Here is a 20,383-nt window from a genome sequence, read left to right as displayed (position 1 = left end):
AAAGGAGTTCAAGGTGAATAGGCATTGTCTCAAGGTCTACAATGAAGGGGAAGTCAACCAAGCTCAATCGAGCATTGTGTTGTCATCACCCTTGTTCATTTGAGCCCATCCTCACTTAACGTCGAGCATACGACGATAAAGAGTTCGCTTCCTGGAGGTAGCCAGGCGTCAAATTTATCTGCTTTCATTTTCTTTTCTTTATTTCTTTTGTTTCTTTCATTTATTTTTGGTATACTGGGTACAGAGAAGCACAACTGCTGAATTCCTTTTGATAATTGAATCGATTCTTTTATTCATATGTTCTCTGATTAGCCTTAAGCATCTAAGCTCGTCTTTTTGTGCTATGAATAACTTTTCGTTAATTGCTGTGAAATGAAATTAAATATTTGTGCTGAAAATCTATCTAAGTGTTTGGTTTTGAATGGTCTGTTCGCTCTATTTGTCGTTTCCTTTTGACGACAAGTTGATGATGCACTAATTGGGTTGTATATTTTTAAAAAGGAAATTCTTTCATGATTTTGAGCTGCTTATAAAAACTTTTTCATGAAAGCCATGCATAATGAACCTAGGAGAAAAAATATCGTTATAAATCTCTAAAAAGTCTTAGAAACGGGTTATCCATCTCGAATTTTTGTTGTCACCTTGAAAGACCCCTTTTTAGCTTAGGAATAACTTTTAGTGTCTGAGAGCAAAAATAGACAAGGAGAAAATAGTGGTCTAGTGTGTGAATAAATATATATATATAAAAGAAGAAGAAGAAGAAAGAAGCAAAGTAGTTTCTGGAAAAAAAAAAAAAAAAAAAAGCATAAAAATGAGGCACAAGCCGGCGTGCCTGCAAAACAATAGCGTATGTGTGTGCATGGATAGAGGAGAAAAGAGCTACCTCCGCCGTGTCTAGTTAGGACCCGCGAGAAAAGAGCATTAGCCCTCTAGGTAAAATTAATGCTCTCCATGTTTTATGTGTGTGAGTTTTAGGCACTCTTGGCTAAAGTGTTGCTCTTTGATTAGCAAGAACGGTATGTCTTAGGCTGATAATCGAGCCAGAGTAGAGGGAAGATGAAATGGGACTAGGATAAATCTTTTTCGGGTACTTTTCGATTTATGAAAAAAATTTCATGCCTTAGTGTTCATTCATACATGATTTGATTGTATAAGCCCCTTTTATAATGAGTCTCAATTGAGTGATTAATAGAATTTGGATTGTTATGTGATTTATCATGAAGCCCTAAAGACTTTAAGACTTGAGATAGGATCCGATAAATAGAGTAAACAGTTCCTTGCCAATTGCATGATTGAGTGTTATGACCTTGCTCAGGATGATCAAGTGCTAAGTTGAGGGTGTTTGTTAGCTCTCAAAAAGAGCTAATTTTATATCCTTAATCTTACTGATTTGAATAATTCGTATGCTTTGATTCTCTTATTTATAGGTAACTCACCCTCAGAGAGCAAGTGAGTTGTTGGGATGAAAATTGAGCCAAAAAGAAGCAAAAACGGAAGTTGGATGCACCATAGAGTACAGATACCAAAATAACCAAACTGCCTTTGAGGGCAGCGTTGCAACCCTCCCCTAACCATCGCTAGACGCTGAAAAGCAGTAAGCATTGCATCCTGGACAAGCAGTCAGCGTCGCAATGCCCCTTTCCCCCCCCCCCCCCCCCCCCCCCCCCCCCCCCCTAATGCTCTAGCTCGACGCTATTGGACAGTAGCTATTGAACATAGCAGTGTTGCAACACTTAGCAAAGCGTTGCAATGTTACGAACTTTAATGGACAACTGCTTCTGTGCGTGTTCAACTGAGCATCAAAGCAGCACATCTCTGACGCTTGAGTTCTGATTTAGCTGTAGCATTGCAACGCTCTTTGTAGTGTTGTGACGCTGCATTGTTCTACAAATAAGAAGCTTTGCTAGAAGCTGAAGGTGTAGAAAAAAATACCAAAAAAAGGACGATTTGGACGAGATCGGGACGATATCTAAGCTATTTTTCACCAGATTCATCATTCTTCCATCCCCATTCTTTGATTCTTTCATGTTTCTATGTAAGGCTAGGTAAATTCTTCATTGGGTTTAGTTGTATGTTTGGTTTCTTGAAGATTTCTAGTTAATTGTACTGAATTTTGTGAATTCTTTAGGCTGATTTGGCTTAGTTTTAATGGAATTTTATTGAATTGATCTGACAAATCAATTGTATTAAAATTATTGCTTGCAAAATCTTCATGGTGCTATGCACAATTGATGATTCGGTTGCACAAACTAGGATTGCATGTGTTAGACTAAGACTTTTTCTATCTTACGCATGTTTGCCCTAGTTTAATCTTGCCCAAATCAATCGTGCTATAAGATTAGGCTTTCCTACTTGTTATACGTCTCAACGTGTGAACCCTTTCGTAATGCAATTTAATTTAAACTTGGATTTCGCTGAGAAAGAAGAGTTTTAAGTTAAATTAGGGCCAATTTGATTTAATATCGAATTTGGTTAATTGGGCTATTAGTATCTCTAATAGGTTGTGGAGTTCATGGATTCGGTATTTTTAGTTAGTGTTTAATGATTGAAATTGACATACATACTATTCCCAAGTTCCCTTTTATTGTTTAACTCCAGCCCAATCGTTTACTCACTAACGTTCGAATTTCTTTTCTTTGCATGTTACTTTTTAATTTCCATTTTCACAAAACAAACCAAAAATCTTTGTCACATGAATGCTTTAATCAACCTAGCTAGTCAATAGTTTCCCTGTGGATTTGACCCCATTCTAACTGCTTTTACTGCGTATTTGGTATTCGTCTGATTGGAGAACTGGGAATATAGCTACATAAGATGTAATTTACTTCTTCCCTAATATTAGGGTAAGTAGATAAATTGCTCCCTTAAGGACTGATTCTGGGGCTTGAACAATGTAGTGTTGCACTCTCCCTTAGCCCGAGAGGGATTTGGTTATAGTTGGACTATGACTTATTGTTCATTAGAGGGATTTGGTCATAGTTGGACTATGACTTATTGTTCATTAGAGGGATTTGAAGGGATTGAATTCTGCAGCAGAAATGTTCTCTCGTGTGAGAACGCCTTGCATCTTGCGATTCGATTTTTATAATAAACAAAATCGTTATACTAGACGGAATAGAATAAACACGTAAACTAGCACGAGATTGTGGAAAGGGTTAGAACGGTTCTTACCATTATAGATTCCCCAAGTGCCACAAATAATCCTCTCCAAGGTTCTACGAACGGATCTTCAAACGATCTTGATCACAAACAACTCTTTGAGCGATCATAAACAAGTACAAGTGCTCTCTAATGAACAATCTGTTTATGGTCCAACTAATAAATAGAAATCCCCCTCGGGCCAATGAGAGGGTAGGGCCCTTTGTTCAAGTCCCGGAGACACCACTTAAGGGAACACTCATCTACTTACCCTCAAGGAGAGAATGAGTGAATTCCATCTTGTATGATTATGTTTCCAACTCCACACTTGGTCTTGTCTCCAAATTGGTAGGCATATTGGGTCGGCAATCTGGACACTCTTACTCTTGAAAATCAAAAGACAATTCCCTCATGAACAGGAGTTCATAATATGCTCAGGACTGAAACTAAGTTGCCTAAGTCATCCTATTGAAATAGGAACCAAACTAGTCAACGGTGTTGCATCTAGTGGTTACTATTTCACGATCCAGTCTTATGCAAACTCAATGCATAGGATACCCCCACTCGCATGTCACCCACACGAACACATTGGATCATTACATTTGTGTCAAATACAAAGTAGATCGTATCCCTAGTGTTACTAAGATAAGGTACCTAGCCTTATTTCTATTCTATTGACCCTTTAGGTTGTATCTTGAACATTGATCCCTGTATGTCTCCACATACAGTTCAAGACTCATAAGACAACCTTGGATGTAGTTTATTGAATTTAGGGTTATTAAGACAAAATAGACAACAATACAATAATATTTGTTGATTTAATATGTATAACACTTTATTGATGACAATCAATTAATAGCATTTACTATCTACGAGTTTTAGGGCATAAAACCCAACAGAATTAGTGGTACTTAAGGAGTTAGACGTAACTACAAGGGCAAAGCGGTCATTTCGGCCCAGCTGTACTTACGAGCAATTTGTGAAGGGTCATTGCGTTGTTGACTAGTTATATCCAATGGACACAGAAATATATATATATTGCGAAGAGTGCAACTATCGGTCTTTAGTGGAGTGACTAACAATTAACGAAAGTTGGGTAATTTAATTAAAGGAGTTTAATTAACTATCCAAGTACCATTGGAGCTTTAATCTACGGGTCTATAAGGTCTCCTCTATAGCTCAACTGAGATAATTGAGAATCAATTTAATTTTGGATTAATTTGAATTATTCAAATTAATTGAGGAAATTAATTATATATGATATAATAATTTAATTTAACTATGATATACTTAGTATAATGTATTTGATACATTATAAAATGAAGTTTATTTTGAGAGGAAATAAATATTTGAATATGATTCAAATATTAATTGTATGAATTAGATTCATATAATTAAATTTAATATAAATTTGATTTATATTAAATATCATAAATGATTAATAGAATTCAAATTATAGGTTATATCGTATTTGATACAATATAAAACAAACTATAGGTTATGCGTTATATTCGATATAACATATAGTTTAATATATACTATATGATAAGGTGGTGGTTATCATATATATATATATATATATATATATATATATATAACTCCTTCCCTTGTTTCTCTCTGATGAGGGACATGGGAGATAGGGGTTATGTTGATCGTCCTCCTAAAAATGATACTGGGGTCTATAAGTTTTTGCTCTCCCAAAACAATAAAAAGAAAAAAGTTTCTCTCTAAAAAATCTTTCCTCTCTCTTTTTACCAAATTAATTCACAGAGCCTACAAACTCCCGTGATTCTCAACCCTAAGGAGAATACATATGGTTCTTTTATGGTGGTGGCCATATTGGGTATTGCTTCTGTTTGTGTTCCAAGGTGGGTTTGTGACCAATCTAGAAGGAAATTCGTAAAGAATTTGATTCTTCAAGAGGTTAGTAATCTAGACCCCAAATTTCTTCTCTGTAATATTATTCTAAGCATGCGGTAAATTATTTAGAATGCACAATAGTGTTTTGGATTTTATTTTTCTGTGTAAATTTGAAAATGGAAAATAATCTCGCTTCCGTCTGTGGTTTTCACAAACCTTCAAAAGGAACTTAACACAAGACCGAATAGGAGTAGTTTTTTTGTTCATGCGTGACTTACTGTTCTGGTATGGTGCAGCCACATCACTTAAAGCATAACACTTTAAAGGTTGAATCATTGTTTATCCCTATTTATCGATAATTGTTTATTGTTTCAAGTAAATTTATCACTTATCAAAATATAAATTGTCCACTAGTTACTTCGGTTACAATGGTCCATAGTAATCAATTTAAAAGTCGACCTAGTCCTATGGGTTCGATACTTGGAATACTTCAAGATTATTACTTCATCGATAGTGTATGCTTGCACTTAGATCTCATCTAGCTATATTTTTATCACTCATACACAGTTGGTTGATCAGTTCTAATCTAATGTATTTAATGAAATGTAAAACATCTAAATTCGATATATTGATGGGTTTTTTTAAAAGAAAAACAACACTATAGCTTCTTCTTTTTTTTTTTTTTTGTGAATTGTGGATTTTTGAAATGTTATTCAATAAATCATTTGTATGCATTGGTCAATTTTATTTTTGTACAAGAAGTTATTTTATTGAAATTAAGAGGTGAATTAACAAAAAAAAAGGAGTTAAAATTGCAACACCTCACAAGTTAAGGTCAGAATTCATATTTTTCTAAACATGTTATTTTACCAAAAATGATGGAATATCTCTCTCTTTCTCCTCCCTCTCCCACCAGACACGACACAAGCAGCCGCCCCCTTTTCTCTTCAGTCTTCTTCTCCGGTGAGCCTTAGGCGGCGGAGATACCCAGTAAGTAGATACAAATGTCTTTATTGTATCAGATATCAGTTAGGGAAATTTATGCTAAAGATACAACCAGAATTCTTCTTTCTAGCTTTGTTAGATATGCGTGCGTCTTGTGCAATTTGCATAACTCCATCTTATCGTCACAGTTTTCTACCCGTCAGGTTGTTCCAAAAATCTCATCACGAGTTAGAGATTACAGTGCCAATTCGAATGTTGCACGTACTAACTGGCTGATCACAAAGCTTGGTAAAGAAGGAAAAATTGGAGAGGCACGTAGGGTGTTTGAGGAAATGCCTGATCGAGATGTGGTCTCATGGACTGCAGTGATTACAGGGTATATTAAATGTGGAATGATTGAGGAAGCCAGGAAGCTATTTGATAGACTTGATTCTATAAAGAATGTTGTTACTTGGACAGCATTGGTTAGTGGATATGTAAGATTGAACAGGATTGAGGAGGCTAGAAGCTTGTTTGATGCCATGCCGGTTAAGAATGTTGTGTCGTGGAACACTATGATTGAAGGGTATGCACGAAAGGGTTGGGTTGATCAGGCTTTTGATTTGTTTGAAAGAATGCCAGAGAGGAATGTGGTTTCTTGGAACACTGTTATTACAGCATTGATGCAATGCAGGAGGGTAGATGAAGCTCAGGAGCTTTTTAATCAGATGCCGGAGAGAGATGTGATTTCTTGGACGGCCATGGTGGCTGGTTTGTCAAAAAATGGGAGAATTGATGATGCCCGTTTACTGTTCGATAAAATGCCAAAGCGGAATGTGGTTTCTTGGAATGCAATAATTACTGGGTATGCTCAGAATATGCGGCTTGATGAGGCATTTGAACTGTTTGAGCAAATGCCAGAGAGGGATGTGCCTTCATGGAACACTATGATTACAGGGTTCATTCAAAACGGTAAACTAGAAAGGGCAGTGGATTTGTTCTACAAAATGCCCAACAAAAATGTTGTCACTTGGACGGCAATGATTTCTGGACATGTTCAAGATGGGCAAAGTGAAGAAGCATTGAAGATCTTTTCAGAAATGCAAGCAGCAAACAATGTAAAACCAAATGAAGGAACTTTTGTCAGTGTGTTGGGTGCTTGTAGTAACTTAGCTGGCCTTTGTGAGGGACAACAAATTCACCAGATAATAAGTAAGTCGGTATACCAAGAAGTTGCAGATGTGGTGTCAGCTTTAATAAACATGTATTCAAAATGTGGGGAGTTGTATATGGGTCGGAAGATATTTGATGATGGATCAATGAGCCACAGAGATGTGGTTTCTTGGAATGGGATGATTGCAGCCTATGCTCACCATGGCCATGGCCATGAAGCAATTTGTTTATTTGATGAAATGCAGGCATTGGGGTTTCGTCCTGATAATGTCACCTATATTGCATTGCTTTCTGCTTGTAGTCATGCTGGCCTTGTGGATGAGGGGTTGAAATTATTTGAAAACCTTGTAAGAGATGGGTCTATAAAACTAAGAGAAGATCATTTCACATGCCTGGTTGATCTTTTTGGCCGAGCTGGACGACTTCAAGAGGCGTTTGATTTCATTAAGGGGCTTGAGGTTAAGCCTTCGGCATCTGTTTGGGCAGCTCTTCTTGCTGGATGTAATGTTCATGGGAATATAGATCTAGGTAAGTTAACGGCTGAAAAACTTTTAGAAACAGAACCAGAGAACGCAGGAACCTTTTTGCTGTTATCTAACATATATGCTTCAACTGGAAAATGGAGAGAAGCTGCCGAAGTAAGGTTGAAAATGAAGGACAAAGGATTGAAGAAGCAGCCTGGTTGCAGTTGGATAGAAGTTGGAAATGCAGTGCATGTGTTCGTAGTGGGTGACAATTCTTATTCCCAATCTGAAAATATTTATCTTTTACTTCATGATCTACATACAAAAATGAAGAAGATTGGTCATACATTGTACGAAGATTTAACAATGGATTTCAATTTAGTAATTGCATGAGCCTGGAACTGGTAGGAAATTTGCTTGGCCAACCATATGTTCTTCAATGTGATGCTAAATGCATTGCAATCTGATGGGGAAAGAATATAAGAGTAATTCCTTCTTATGGGGATTATCGTGAAAGATTTTGCATGTGACGACGTGACGAGGTGTGGAACTCTGTTGGATCATGATCCTCATTCGATTATGTGTTTCACAAGTTTTTGACAGAATATTAACATCACAGTAACAATGAAATGTACATCTTCTTGCTCTTCCAGTTGGCTTTCAGAACTTGGATGCAGCTGTTCTGATGATTAAAACCAATGCAGGACAACAACCCCTTTTTTTGTCCTTTCTCAGCTTCGCAGCAAGAACTAGTAGCAACGGATTGCTTGTGGTTTATGAGATCTTCACAAATAGAGTTCTCTTTATACGTTCTTATACTACACCCAGAGGTTGGCTCGATTCCTATGTCCATGATACAAGAATTATCCAATGACACGTAATATTCATGGACTACACTCGATTGTAATAATAGCAATTTCACTCAATTTGCTTCCTAGTTGCCTTTTCTGATGAATTTCATAATTTGACTTGTGAATTTTGAATTCTAAACTGAGTGAATTGAGACTACAGTAGTTTCCCTTTTATTCTAGAGTTGATTGAATCTCTCCTTGATCTGCTAAACATGAATCCTCCGTCAACTATTCTTTTATAATTATAAAAGTAAAAAAATTATTGTTAGAATTCTACTTTATTATTTTAAATATATTTAAGATCTGAAATGTCTTAGGGATTTTAGATCTAGAAAACTAGGTTATTGATTACTTTTACTTGTTTAGATTTGGTTACTCGGTGGTTAAATACATTTTCAAGTGAGAAGTTCCATGAATTTGTAGTTTTCTGGTTGTAGAGACTTTCAATAGTGGGTTCTTATTTTCTTTTATTTTAACCAGGAATTCAAGAGAAAAAAAAATGGAGAAACGTCTATAACAAACATAAAATTTACTTCTGGCTCTCTTCAACGGATCTGCTGTATGTTTTATTCTTTGTTATGTAAAATTATATAATATTTGCAAGCAGACAGTTCACAATTAATCTTTAGAGTCAGAAATCTGTTAAAATCACATTTAATTGGTAGTTTGGTATGTTTATAACTTTGTATTATTACTTCCTTGTAACAGCAGATTTCCTGTTATTAATATCCACTCCATCTCTCCTTGCCAGCCATATTCACAGGTAAATGGCAAATGGCAAATAGGGAAGCAAGCGACCTGTGCGGATGAGATTACTTTCATTCCACCATCAACTACTAAGCTAAATATCTCCCCTGTTACAGGTCTGTCTTCTTTTAGTGCATAAACCATGTTATTCGAAAAAGGGATATAGTGGGAAGCAATTAAACTATCGATTTCAATAAGCTGGATTTTGTGCTTTGATTATTGGAATAAACACTTTTCATTGTTTGTTCATGTGATTTTTGCTTTTGATTTTAGGAACATATTTTATTGTTTTTCCTATTGCTAAATTATATTCGTACGTCTCTCATGCGGAAGAAAAAAACATTTGTATTCCTATTGGAAATAAACAATGGCAAGTGAGAGTTGGGGTTTGGCATAAGAAACCTGAAGCTAATAGAAGTTCCATAAAAAGCCTTGTAATTAGCCAAAAATATACATTAATGTTATCTGTAAACGGTAGAATACCAGGACCCAAGAACTTCATGGATCCAGTGCCACTTAACCGAAACAGCAAAGGCAACACAAATCCAAGGAGAAGTCGAGTTGACTGTGGATCTTCACTTCTTGAGCACTTCCATTCCTTTCAGGTTTCTTTATCTTTCATCTCTTCCATTCATTTCGTCTGATTGACACTCGTTTATATCAGAATGTTAAACAGTTAATTCACATTATCTATAAGATTTTTGTACGTAAGTCTTCTTTTTTGGAAAATTGAAATTTGACAGACTTCTTCAAAACAAAACTTTCTGACCTTTTGTTGACATCACTAAGCTTGTTTATGGATGTTTTTTTTTTCTTTTCTCGTTCTTTCCCTCAGTTTGTTTCTTGTCTGAAAAAATTTCGCACGTTCTTAGAAGAAGAAGAAACAACTATGCTCCATGTTGTCATTGTCGTAGGCAGAAAACAAGGAAGGGAATGTTATTGTTGCTATAGTTGGAGGTGAAAATACATGAAAGTGAGAGGAAGAAAAGAGAGGAAATAGAATGAGAGTTGAGAGCTATGAAGCACAGATACTTCATGTAAGGCAAAGAATCAGTATCAGACACGTATCGGATACTGATACTTCTAGATACTTCTCATATATGTATCTGACGCGCGATTTAACGTATCTATACTCTGACACGCGATTTGACGTATCTATTTCTATGCGTACTTTTTTTAAAGAAAAAAGACAAGTAACTCATCTAATTTTTCACAATCTAAAATTAGGCAACCTATTTAAAAAGCTCACTACTCAAGTCCAAAACTAAAAGAAAATAAATAAATAACGGACTAAACCCTAGATTAGAATCATCTAATCTTCATCTTTACATTTGAGTCCCTACAAATTCCACCAAAATATAAACTATTTGGATATTTTCAACAATAAGTTTTTCGTTTATCTTCATACTTCTCCTTCTAATCTTCTTCTTTGCAATATGAGTCACTTTTCTATTACATTTTATTAATTATTGTACTTCATCTTCTTAGATGTTGCTTTTTTTGTATTGTATTTCAATGTTTGTATTCTATTTTATGCTATCGTTATTAACTTGTATGCTAAATTTATCTATATCTTAGATTCTTTTAAAGAAAAAGAAAATGTATCTTCAACGTATCCGTATCCTCGTTTTTTAGAAATATATATATTAAAAAATATATAAAAAAATGACGAATCTTTAGACGTATTTATATCTTAGTTTTTTAGAAATTAACGAATCGACATATCCGATCGTATTCATATCGTGTAGCCGTATCTGTGTCTATACTTTATAGGTTGAGAGAGATGATGAAAAGAAAAAAATATATCAAAAGGTTTAGAAAACCTTTATTTTGAAAACTAAGGCAAATAGCATTTTGGTCTAATTTTTAGGTTAATCTATCAAATTAACCCTTTATTTATTGCATGTAAATTTTTAATCATGACCTAAAACCTTTATAAATCCAACTGGGTTAATGACTTATATATAAATATAATGCATACATTTCTTTTAGTATAACTCGCAATTTCTGCGTTGAGTGTTCAAGTGTTGTTTGATCGATTAATATCTATCTAAACTGATCATTTAGCGCATAGCTCAATACTAAAAGGGTTAAGGTGTAACAGATTTGGTAGGAACGATATAAGATTGAATTTAGACATAAATTCATGCTAATTGATCTTAGACAAAAGGCGATCAATTATAAAATAAAGGATTGTGAGACTTAGGGATGTGTTTGAAATACATTTTCAAGTGTTTAATTTAAAAAATAAGTCATTTTGTAAAAAAATTGAAGTGCTTGAAAATTACTCGAGATAACTTTCGAAGTGTATTTTTAATAATTTTTGTCAAAAATATTTAAAGAAAAATGAGTATTTTATAAAATGGGTTTTTTCTTAATTCAATCCAAACGGATCTTAATTATCTAGGTTCAATTGATTATATCGATCACTGGGACTCTTAAAAACATGCTTGAAAATAAATGGAAATAGAAAGTGGACCTGACTTACAAGTGTAGATAAAATATGAGGAATCCCGTGAGGAGCAATTGCATTGGGGGACAAAATACAATTGAATTATTTGATAGTTCGTATAGGCTATAGCCATTGTGGGGATGAACTTACATTTAATAAATGTGTTCATCAAATAATGATATATCTAATCTCAAAATGAATATAATTCAATCAACATAAAATTTAGAGATTCCATAATTCTATACCATTTTAAAATCTATGAATAATATAGAAATTACACTTAAAATTTAGGACTCATTTGATAAGTTCTCATTTCTTATTTTTCGTTTTCCTAGAAACGAACTTGTTTGATAACTATTCTCGTTTATTATTTTTAAATTTTGAAAAACCTTTTCTAAAAAAAGGAAACCAAATTCTAGAAAATCACAAAAGATAGATTCCGCTAGTCATGGGTTTGAATCACAATGGCTTCAATTTTTTGATCCTTTTCGATTTTTATTTTCATTTTTTTGAATAATCCAATTTTTATATTATATTTTAATATCCCATCCAAATATTTCTAAGCTTTCCTTTATTTATGTATTAGTTTAATATTGAATCATAAATTTTTTTAATATTTAGACTTGTATATTATTTAATTTTCAAATTTTCAATATTTTTTAACTTTAGTATTTTAAATTTTGCAGATAGTATAATTGAATTAGATGTGAGTTGAAATTATTTAAGAGAATGACTCGAGTGACTAATGACATTGTCAATTAAATTTGGGCGACATTTGAAGTATAGAATAGAAACAACTTTGTTTTTGTATTTAGTTGTACATCGAGACTTATTTCCATTACATAATATAAATTTTTAATAATTTATTTTTCGATATTTAATATAGTTGTTTTAGATGATAAAACTGTTAGAAATATTTTTAAATATAGCAAAATATCACTGTCTATCAATCTGATAGACTAATATTTTCATATATTTGTAAATAAGTTAGCTGGTTTTTGTATATTTGAAAACACCCCTTTAATCTATGACATATATATATATATATATATATATATTACTGCAAAAAAAAAAATCATAAACAAAAACCAGAAATAAGAAACAGGTATCAAACAAGTTTGTGTTTCTGTTTATTTGTTTCAAGAATTAAGAAACATGAATAGTTATCAAACATATTCTTGTCTGATTTTTAAAATACAAGAAATAAGAAACAAGAAACAGAAAAATAGGACACGGGGAATAGAAACATTTTCAAATGACCTCTTATGGACCAAAAGTGTATGCTTTCCCCTTAATACATCTTATAAAAATGTTTTTTCTAAAAAATTTCCCTATTATAAAATAAGGGGAAAATACATTTTCGTTCCTAGGTTTTGGTCTAGTTTTTATTTGGTTTTTAGGTTTCAAAATGTTACGTTTTTTTTAGTTTGATTTCAACTTATTCCTTAGGTTTCAAAATGTTACAATTTTATATATGAGATTTGAGTTCTGTTTCAATTTATTCTTTAGGTTTGAAGATTTAGATTTTTAAACTTCAAAACTTTTCTAAATACTTACTTTCAGTGTATTAATGTAAATTTTAAAATTAATGAAGTCTCGCTATTTTTTCATTATCATCAAAATTATAAAAATTTACTTTATAATTATTTAACATTACACTAAATGAAATTGAAAATTAAAAATGTAAATCTCGTGCTAAATTGAAACTAAACATTTTATTGATTTAAAAAAAATAAAAAGTGTAACATTTAAAAAAAAAAACTACTCTTCCCTTAAAATAATGTGAAAAAGGAAATCCTGATCAAATCATCTCGAGGTACACGCTATGACCTATGAGTAACATTTCTTCAATCTTTAGCTTGCAGTTTTTATCTTTTACTTCGCACAATCCAAATTCTCTCTACCTCTCTTCTCCAATGGCTTCCTCTAATTCCAATCTCTCAATTACTTCAATGGATTTCCTCTGAAACATCCCAATCTACGTTTTTTTTCCTATAACAACACACAGCGAAGGCCATGCCATTGCCATTGCACTTGGCGTTCTGGATCGCCGACATGGTTTGGGTAGCCTTTAGCGGCTGTATTACTTCTTGTTTGGCCTTAGCCGACGAGGTCGCCGGCTCCATCAGAACTGGCGATATTGGCGCTTTTCACATTGGCTGACCGGAGATTCATTCGATTTCATCAATTCCTAACTCTCTGGTTTGTATTGTAACCTCGAATTTTTTTCCCTTTTGTTTTCACTTCTGAAGTTTGATTGTTTGTTTTGTCTAGTAATTCTGTTTCTGACCTAATTCATGTCCACGCGAGAGCAACCTTGTGATGATTTTCTAATCTTTTATTTCTGTAAATTGTGCTCTCCCTATGCTTTTGATGATATTTATAGGGTTTCTAAAATCGGTTGGGTCATTGTTTTTGTCTTAATCATTTGAACTGTGATCTGGAATGCCATTGCGCAACAATTGATTTGCAGAGTCTTTTGTGTTTTTTAAGAAATTGAAGAGGTTGCAATTTGTTTATTTCTTGCTTTCTTATACAGAGAAATTATGGCTGCCTAAAATGGAAACTATAGGAATTTGGTTTCCTCTTCATTGATTCAACTGACATTGTCAAGTTTGAAGAGCAAATATGGCAAGTCTTTGTGGCAGCATTTTTCTGCTTCTAGTACCAGTGAATGTTTAACATTTGATCATTGGGCATTCAAAATATGTCATTTCCATCCAATAGAAGGGTTTGGATGCTGAAAATATGGATTCATGAAATGTTTGGGAGTGATTTTGAACGTTTGTTATTTTCAAAACCACTTGAAAAATGTTTTTTAATTCTTCAAAATTAATTTTAATACTATGAAAATTGCATTTAAACATGTAAAATTAAACATTGAATTGATTTTGTGTGATGAAATGTGTGTTTCAGAGTGATTTTAAACATGGCAAAAATGATTTTAGCCATTTCAAAATCACTCCCAAACATGCACTTAATATTTGGCCCAAATTCCCGCTATTAACAACTTAGTGGTCATTGAACTTCATGTGCCTAGTTTTCTTCTTCTATGAGATAGGGGCATCCCCCAGTTGCTCTGAAATTCTTTATCTGGGCTATGCTTTTTCTCACTCATTCTACTCTTTCACTCTGCGAATTCATTGTCAGTTATCTGCCTTATTTTATTGATTCATTTCAATTGAATATATCCTACTCATCAATAGTTTACAACAATGGATTGAATATTGACGGACATCTTAACTACATCTGATATACTGATCTTTCCTACTGTCTTATGATAAATGAAAATCAGCTGGAAAGAATGTTTGTTTGGGATCTATTCTTCAATAGGGTGTCTCTGTAAATAGGAGCCAGTCAAGATATTCTTTAGTTTTCTGAAATTCCAACTGGAAACTTGACGATTAATTTCCATTGTGAAACTAGAAAAGGATGGCTGCTCTGATCTGTTTGTATAGATCTGTTAAGAATACTAGTTGGAAGATTGGTAGAGAAATATTAGAAGAGCATATTTTTCATTATTAGGAATTGGTTAGTGAAAGGAGATTATAAATAGGGTGACTTAGAGGGTTTTCGGATTTGCAAAAATTGGGGGTAGTTCTTTTCAGAGAATCCCTTCTCGAAGTGCTTTTGGGGTTGGGCATTGAAAATTTTCATTTTTAGTGTTATTGCAAAAGCACATGAAACCATAAAAATCACAACTTTTATATACAAGAAACTATATCTGAACCCAACGATTTCACGTTGTCTCTTTAAGACAAATTTATTCACTCTAGTATCTGAGTTTAGAGAGTAATTGTCTCCTAAGATAGAACAGATTACCTTTCTTATGGATGTAGCACTCCATCCACAAGATCAACAAACTAAACTTTGTGGATATACCGAACTTCTTTAGCATATTTTGAAAATGGAGAGAAATTTTTAAGGGAAGAAAATGCTATGGAAAACGTCAAGAAAACAAATTGAAGAAATGGCATATTTATAGACTAATTTGTGGCCATTTGAATAGTCATATCCTTTCTTCAATTTAGTTATTTATGAAGCGATGCAATCATCCATGAAAAAACACAACTTATGGAATTGAAAAGATACAACCCTACATGAAGAATAATATACCATTTATTTCAACAATCCCCCGTAAATGGTAAGTTGAAAAATTAAGATAAAAGAAACAAAAAAAATATTTGGTATTTTCCAATGAAGAATCTACATTGAGATAAGTAGTAAACACTTTGAATTTTCCCTAGTGAACATCAATCGAGTTTACTTAGTTAATCAGTGGACTTTGATGCCTTGAACTGTCAGCCATTCTAGAGTAAACTAAAATATTTGAAGTACACAATTTTTCATTATAACAAAGTTTGTTCTCATAATTATGTTCATTTTGAACACTACCTAGTCTCATGGGTGTTTTAGAGAATTCGCCTTAAAATTCTCATAGAAAGGACCCTTCACACTCACCTAGGTGATTCCTATAACGACATCATTTATGCTCTTTTCATAAATAATTATTCAACAACTTATAGAAATCATTAAAAGCACAATGCTTACCCTAGAATCACACTAGCATTGTCTCATCATCCTTAAAATGGATAAGAAGAAAAAAAAATTCAACGCAGTGTAAGTTATCCAGAGGTTGGTTTGCTCTTTGAACCTAGATCTTGAGATCTCCAGAGGTTAGGTTGCCTCTCTGGTTAATTTTTTAAAATTAAAGGCTTTAATCTCATTCTCCATGAACTTTCAACCAATTCTCTAATTAGGCCTTTTGTAAGCGGATCTGCAGTATTATTTTTTAACCTTACAAAGTCAATTGTGATAATTCACTAGAAAGTAGTTGTTTGATTGTATTTCCTAGCCTCTTTTTAAATTGTTTTCCAATGTTCTAAAATTGAATTGTCAATTTCGGAATAGCCAATATTATCAAATACCTCACACTAATACCATTTCCATAACCTACACACCGAGGTTTTGTGGTATCCTTGCAATAGATTTTTATCTACTTCTTAGCAAGCACTTATAATGGTATCAATGTGTTGTATTTAATACTTTTCTTTTACCACTTTTGGATATGAAAATTGAGAATCATGATAGCTCTTCAAATTAGGAATTAAATCCGCATCATCCAATGTCAAACTTTAGGAGAATCAACTAAGTAAGCAAATTGAACAATATTCACTTTATTAATGTGACAACCTGACCCATTTTCACCGTTATAGTAAAAAATTACTGAAACAGGGATGACTATTTCAAATCATTTTATTAAATAAATAAAACTATTTAATCGAGTCCCTAAAAACATTTTTTAAAAAAACATTCAAAACACTAAATTTTTTGTCTGACATTAAATTCTAGTTTCAAAACATTCAAATGACTAACAAAAAAACATAGTCTGAGCGGAAGCGATTTCTCATGTTCTCATATGACTGTCATGGGACCATCTGTCACTTGTCAATCGATTCCTATCATTGCCTGGAAAACATAAAGGAGAAAGAATGAGTATAACAATACTCAGTAAGTGACCCACTACTGGGCCCCTGTTAACTAGTCTATTTAGACAATCGTGTACATCCTAAAGCATAACAGTTGTGGTGAACTCGAAATGTCACAAATCAGTCATAAACATGATCCAAAGGAACATGCATCAGACATAGTGTATATCCTAAAGGTATACAAATCAGTCGTAACGTGAACCCGAAGGAATACGCATCTGTCATAGTGTGTATCCTAAAATACACAAATCAGTCGTAACATGAACCCGAAGGAATACGCATCAATCATAGTATGTAACCTGAAGGTACATAATCAGTCATAAATGTGCACATATACAGTCATATGTGTACATTTGCCCAAATAAGAAAAGCTAATAAGAACCCAGTAGTTTATCTTAGGGGTAAAATTACCAGTATATCTTTAGTCAACTGTACATATCATCATGGTCGAAACAGTTCATTAAGTCAATATCATTAAATCATGCAGTTTAATCAATCAGAAAAATTAACAGTCCAAACAGTCTAGAATAATTAGTCCAATCAGTCTTATTAGTCTCAAGAAAGTAGTCCTAGTAGTCTAAAGTAAACAGTCTAAGTAGTAAGGACAACTGGTTCGAAGGTGAACCAGTAGAAGGTCACTTACCTTGGATTAAAATTCTAAAATTAATCAAGGAAATCAATCTCCAACAAAAACTTGAATTAACGTTCCAAATGCTTTGTTTGCTCCAAATTTATTCCAAATTTCACTCAAATATTCAAATCTACACATAAACCACAATTAAGGATTTAAAATCCAATTCCCAACATTTAACTAATCTAAAAAGTTTCATAGTCTTAATACTCACCAAATAAAAATCTAGTGAACGGCGGTAACCGGAATCAATCGACGAGTGACAGATAGACTCGTGACAAAACCATATGGGAACAAGAGAAACCACTTCCGCTTAGTCTATGCTTTTTTGTTAGTCATTTGAATGTTTTGAAACTAGAATTTAATGTCAGACATAAAATTTAATGTTTTGAATGTTTTCTTCCTAAATGTTTTTAGGACCCTGATTAAATGTTTTTATTTAATAAAATGATTTGAAATAGTCATCCCTGTTTTAATAAATTTTTGCTATAACGGTCAAAATGTTTTGAATGTAAATGTGCATTATGTCATAACGACCCTTGTCAGAGTACTTGAAAGGTCGAGTCGTTACAATTAAAGATAGAGTGCTTGAGTATTATATTCTCATACAAACATAAAGCTCACTAAATTCACAATAATTACTAAATCAAAGACTAGACATTTTACACACTTTAGGCCGATAAAGCAATGTCTGCAACTCCATCAAAAAGATTCTCCATCTTAGTTATATGGGCTTCGGCATTTCTCTTCTGAAAGTTCCTTGGCTTGCAACAATCCTTCGATTGATGTCCCATTTTATTGTAATTAAAGCACTTGTCATTGAACTTTCTTGTGTATTGTTGCCAACAATATTTTCCTTGGGATCTATGACACTGTCTAGAGAACTTTTTTCAGCAATTTTATTGTTCTCTTCAATCCCAAGACGAACCACAAGTTCTTCAAGTTTTATCTCCTTGCTTTTATATTTGAGATATTTTTTAAATTGCTCCATGAGGGTGATAATTTTTCAATTATTGTTGCTACCTGAAATGATTAACTCAAAAGCATATTCTCAAAATGTAAATCATGAAGAATTACTTGGAGTTCTTGTACCTAACTTATCGTCATTTTTAATCCACCAATTTATAGTCCAAAAACTTGCCAACTATGAATTTCTTCGAACTGACAACTTCTATTTTATACTTTTTCTCTAGTGATTTCCATAGATTCTTTACTGAATCAACACTACTATATACATTGTTAAGTGTGTTGTCCAGTCCATTCAGAATATAATTCTTACATAGGTATTCAACATGTTTCCATGAGTAATCCACCATTTTATAGTCCAAAAATATTCCTCGATGCACAATCACTCGATACGGCTGCAATCGACACGTGTATACTTGATCATATCCACGTCATACTCAATGTTTGATTACTTTATACTCGATTCTTTTGAATTCTCCGTGTCGTCGGAACCTGCTCTATAATTAATGCTCATGTACGAACATACACAAATTGGAGAATTTTCTGACAATGTACACGATTCTTTCAAATCAATTTCTTGAAATGTGAAGTAATTTTTTTTTATTAACTAAGAACAAACAGAATTGAAACACAAAAGAGAAAATCGAGATCACTTCTTTCCTTCCAAAAAACCCACTTCACAAAACCTGTTTTTCTTGACAGAGACCAAGTTATAAAGGCATTGAGATCATTTTAATATATTGTCTCACACCTCAAGTAAATAAATGTTTTTTTTTTTTTGCTCAGATTTTTCTTTTCCGAAGATGTGCAAGACACAGACATAGCAAAGAGAACAAGTGAGTGTGAGTTTGTGCATGTGCACTGATACATGCAAGTAGCTCCTAGTGGAGCGAGGATGAGGGGAGAGGGCTATGAAACAGTAAGCATCGAGTTGAGAATACCAAGTATCGAGTGACAAGCATCAAGTATCGTGTAGCAAGTAGCGATTATAATGAGTATTTAACAGTTACCTATTTTCCTAACTGCTCACTTTCTGTATTGTTTTTCTTGAATGATGGAGAAGTATATATTCTTATGTTATGGTGGTACATGGGACGACATAGAAGAACACTATACTGGAGGCCGTTTGAAGGGTTTGCTAGTTCTGAGCACGTTGACGTATAATGAGTTGGTAAATCTATATGAGATCATGCAAGTCAGTTTGGCATAGTTCAAGCTTAAAATGAGGATGACAAATAAGATAGATATTGATTCTCTTTTGGTATGCTTAATGGACGGTGCTGATGTTAAATTTATCCTCTTAGAGTATAACCATACTAGACCGTAGGTATTTGTAAGTCTTGAGGAAATCGAAGAAATTCATCGCGGGGTAACATTTTATTACCCAGAGAGATTAGATCAACCCATGTGTGAAGGTGATGTCAATGAGCATGATGTTTTTCCATTGGGTGTCTCACTGGAAAACGACAACATCGATGTTAATATAGGAACGTATTGCATCCGAATGTGACAATAAAAGATGTTGGGACATATATAAATGAGAATGTGATGATAGAAGAAGAAGATGTTAGGAATGAAGAACAGACAACCCTAGTTGTGTTAAGGACTAATCCTTTTGTTGTAAATGAAGAACAACCAACCTATGTTTTTTTTTTTCTGGAGAGTGGTCTTTCTTGTTGGGGTTGATA

At 33.4% G+C, this 20,383-nt stretch overlaps 2 protein-coding genes across 9 annotated transcripts; both read left to right on the top strand.

Moving 5' to 3' along the window:
- The first annotated feature begins 5,835 nt into the window (after positions 1 to 5,835).
- On the top strand, positions 5,836 to 10,315 carry LOC120092055 (Pentatricopeptide repeat (PPR) superfamily protein). 7 transcript variants are annotated; one of them, XM_090306605.1, is made up of 6 exons: positions 5,836 to 5,988; positions 6,147 to 8,101; positions 8,213 to 8,436; positions 9,162 to 9,273; positions 9,644 to 9,762; positions 9,993 to 10,315. In XM_090306605.1, the coding sequence occupies exon 2, from the start codon at positions 6,276 to 6,278 to the stop codon at positions 7,950 to 7,952; it is 1,677 nt and encodes a 558-aa protein (XP_090162731.1). In that variant the 5' UTR covers positions 5,836 to 5,988; positions 6,147 to 6,275; the 3' UTR covers positions 7,953 to 8,101; positions 8,213 to 8,436; positions 9,162 to 9,273; positions 9,644 to 9,762; positions 9,993 to 10,315. The 7 variants fall into 7 exon arrangements, with proteins under 7 accessions (XP_090162731.1, XP_090162730.1, XP_090162728.1 ...); XM_090306604.1 differs by lacking the exon at positions 9,993 to 10,315 and having other exon boundaries at positions 8,213 to 8,389; positions 9,644 to 9,917; XM_090306603.1 differs by lacking the exon at positions 9,993 to 10,315 and having other exon boundaries at positions 5,858 to 5,988; positions 6,132 to 8,101; positions 8,213 to 8,389; positions 9,636 to 9,917.
- A 3,132-nt stretch (positions 10,316 to 13,447) lies between these two features.
- On the top strand, positions 13,448 to 19,836 carry LOC120090170 (uncharacterized). 2 transcript variants are annotated; one of them, XM_039047695.2, is made up of 2 exons: positions 13,448 to 13,811; positions 19,482 to 19,836. In XM_039047695.2, the coding sequence occupies exon 1, from the start codon at positions 13,626 to 13,628 to the stop codon at positions 13,770 to 13,772; it is 147 nt and encodes a 48-aa protein (XP_038903623.1). In that variant the 5' UTR covers positions 13,448 to 13,625; the 3' UTR covers positions 13,773 to 13,811; positions 19,482 to 19,836. The 2 variants fall into 2 exon arrangements, with proteins under 2 accessions (XP_038903623.1, XP_038903622.1); XM_039047694.2 differs by lacking the exon at positions 19,482 to 19,836 and adding an exon at positions 14,149 to 14,371.
- Positions 19,837 to 20,383: the final 547 nt, after the last annotated feature.

This window comes from Benincasa hispida, chromosome 11, assembly GCF_027475165.1.
Source record: "Benincasa hispida cultivar pf3 chromosome 11, pf3_genome.v1.1, whole genome shotgun sequence".
In the NCBI taxonomy this organism is placed as follows: Eukaryota; Viridiplantae; Streptophyta; class Magnoliopsida; order Cucurbitales; family Cucurbitaceae; genus Benincasa; species Benincasa hispida.
Note: the sequence above shows the minus strand (reverse complement) of the source record. Positions and strands in the feature narration are given on the sequence as shown.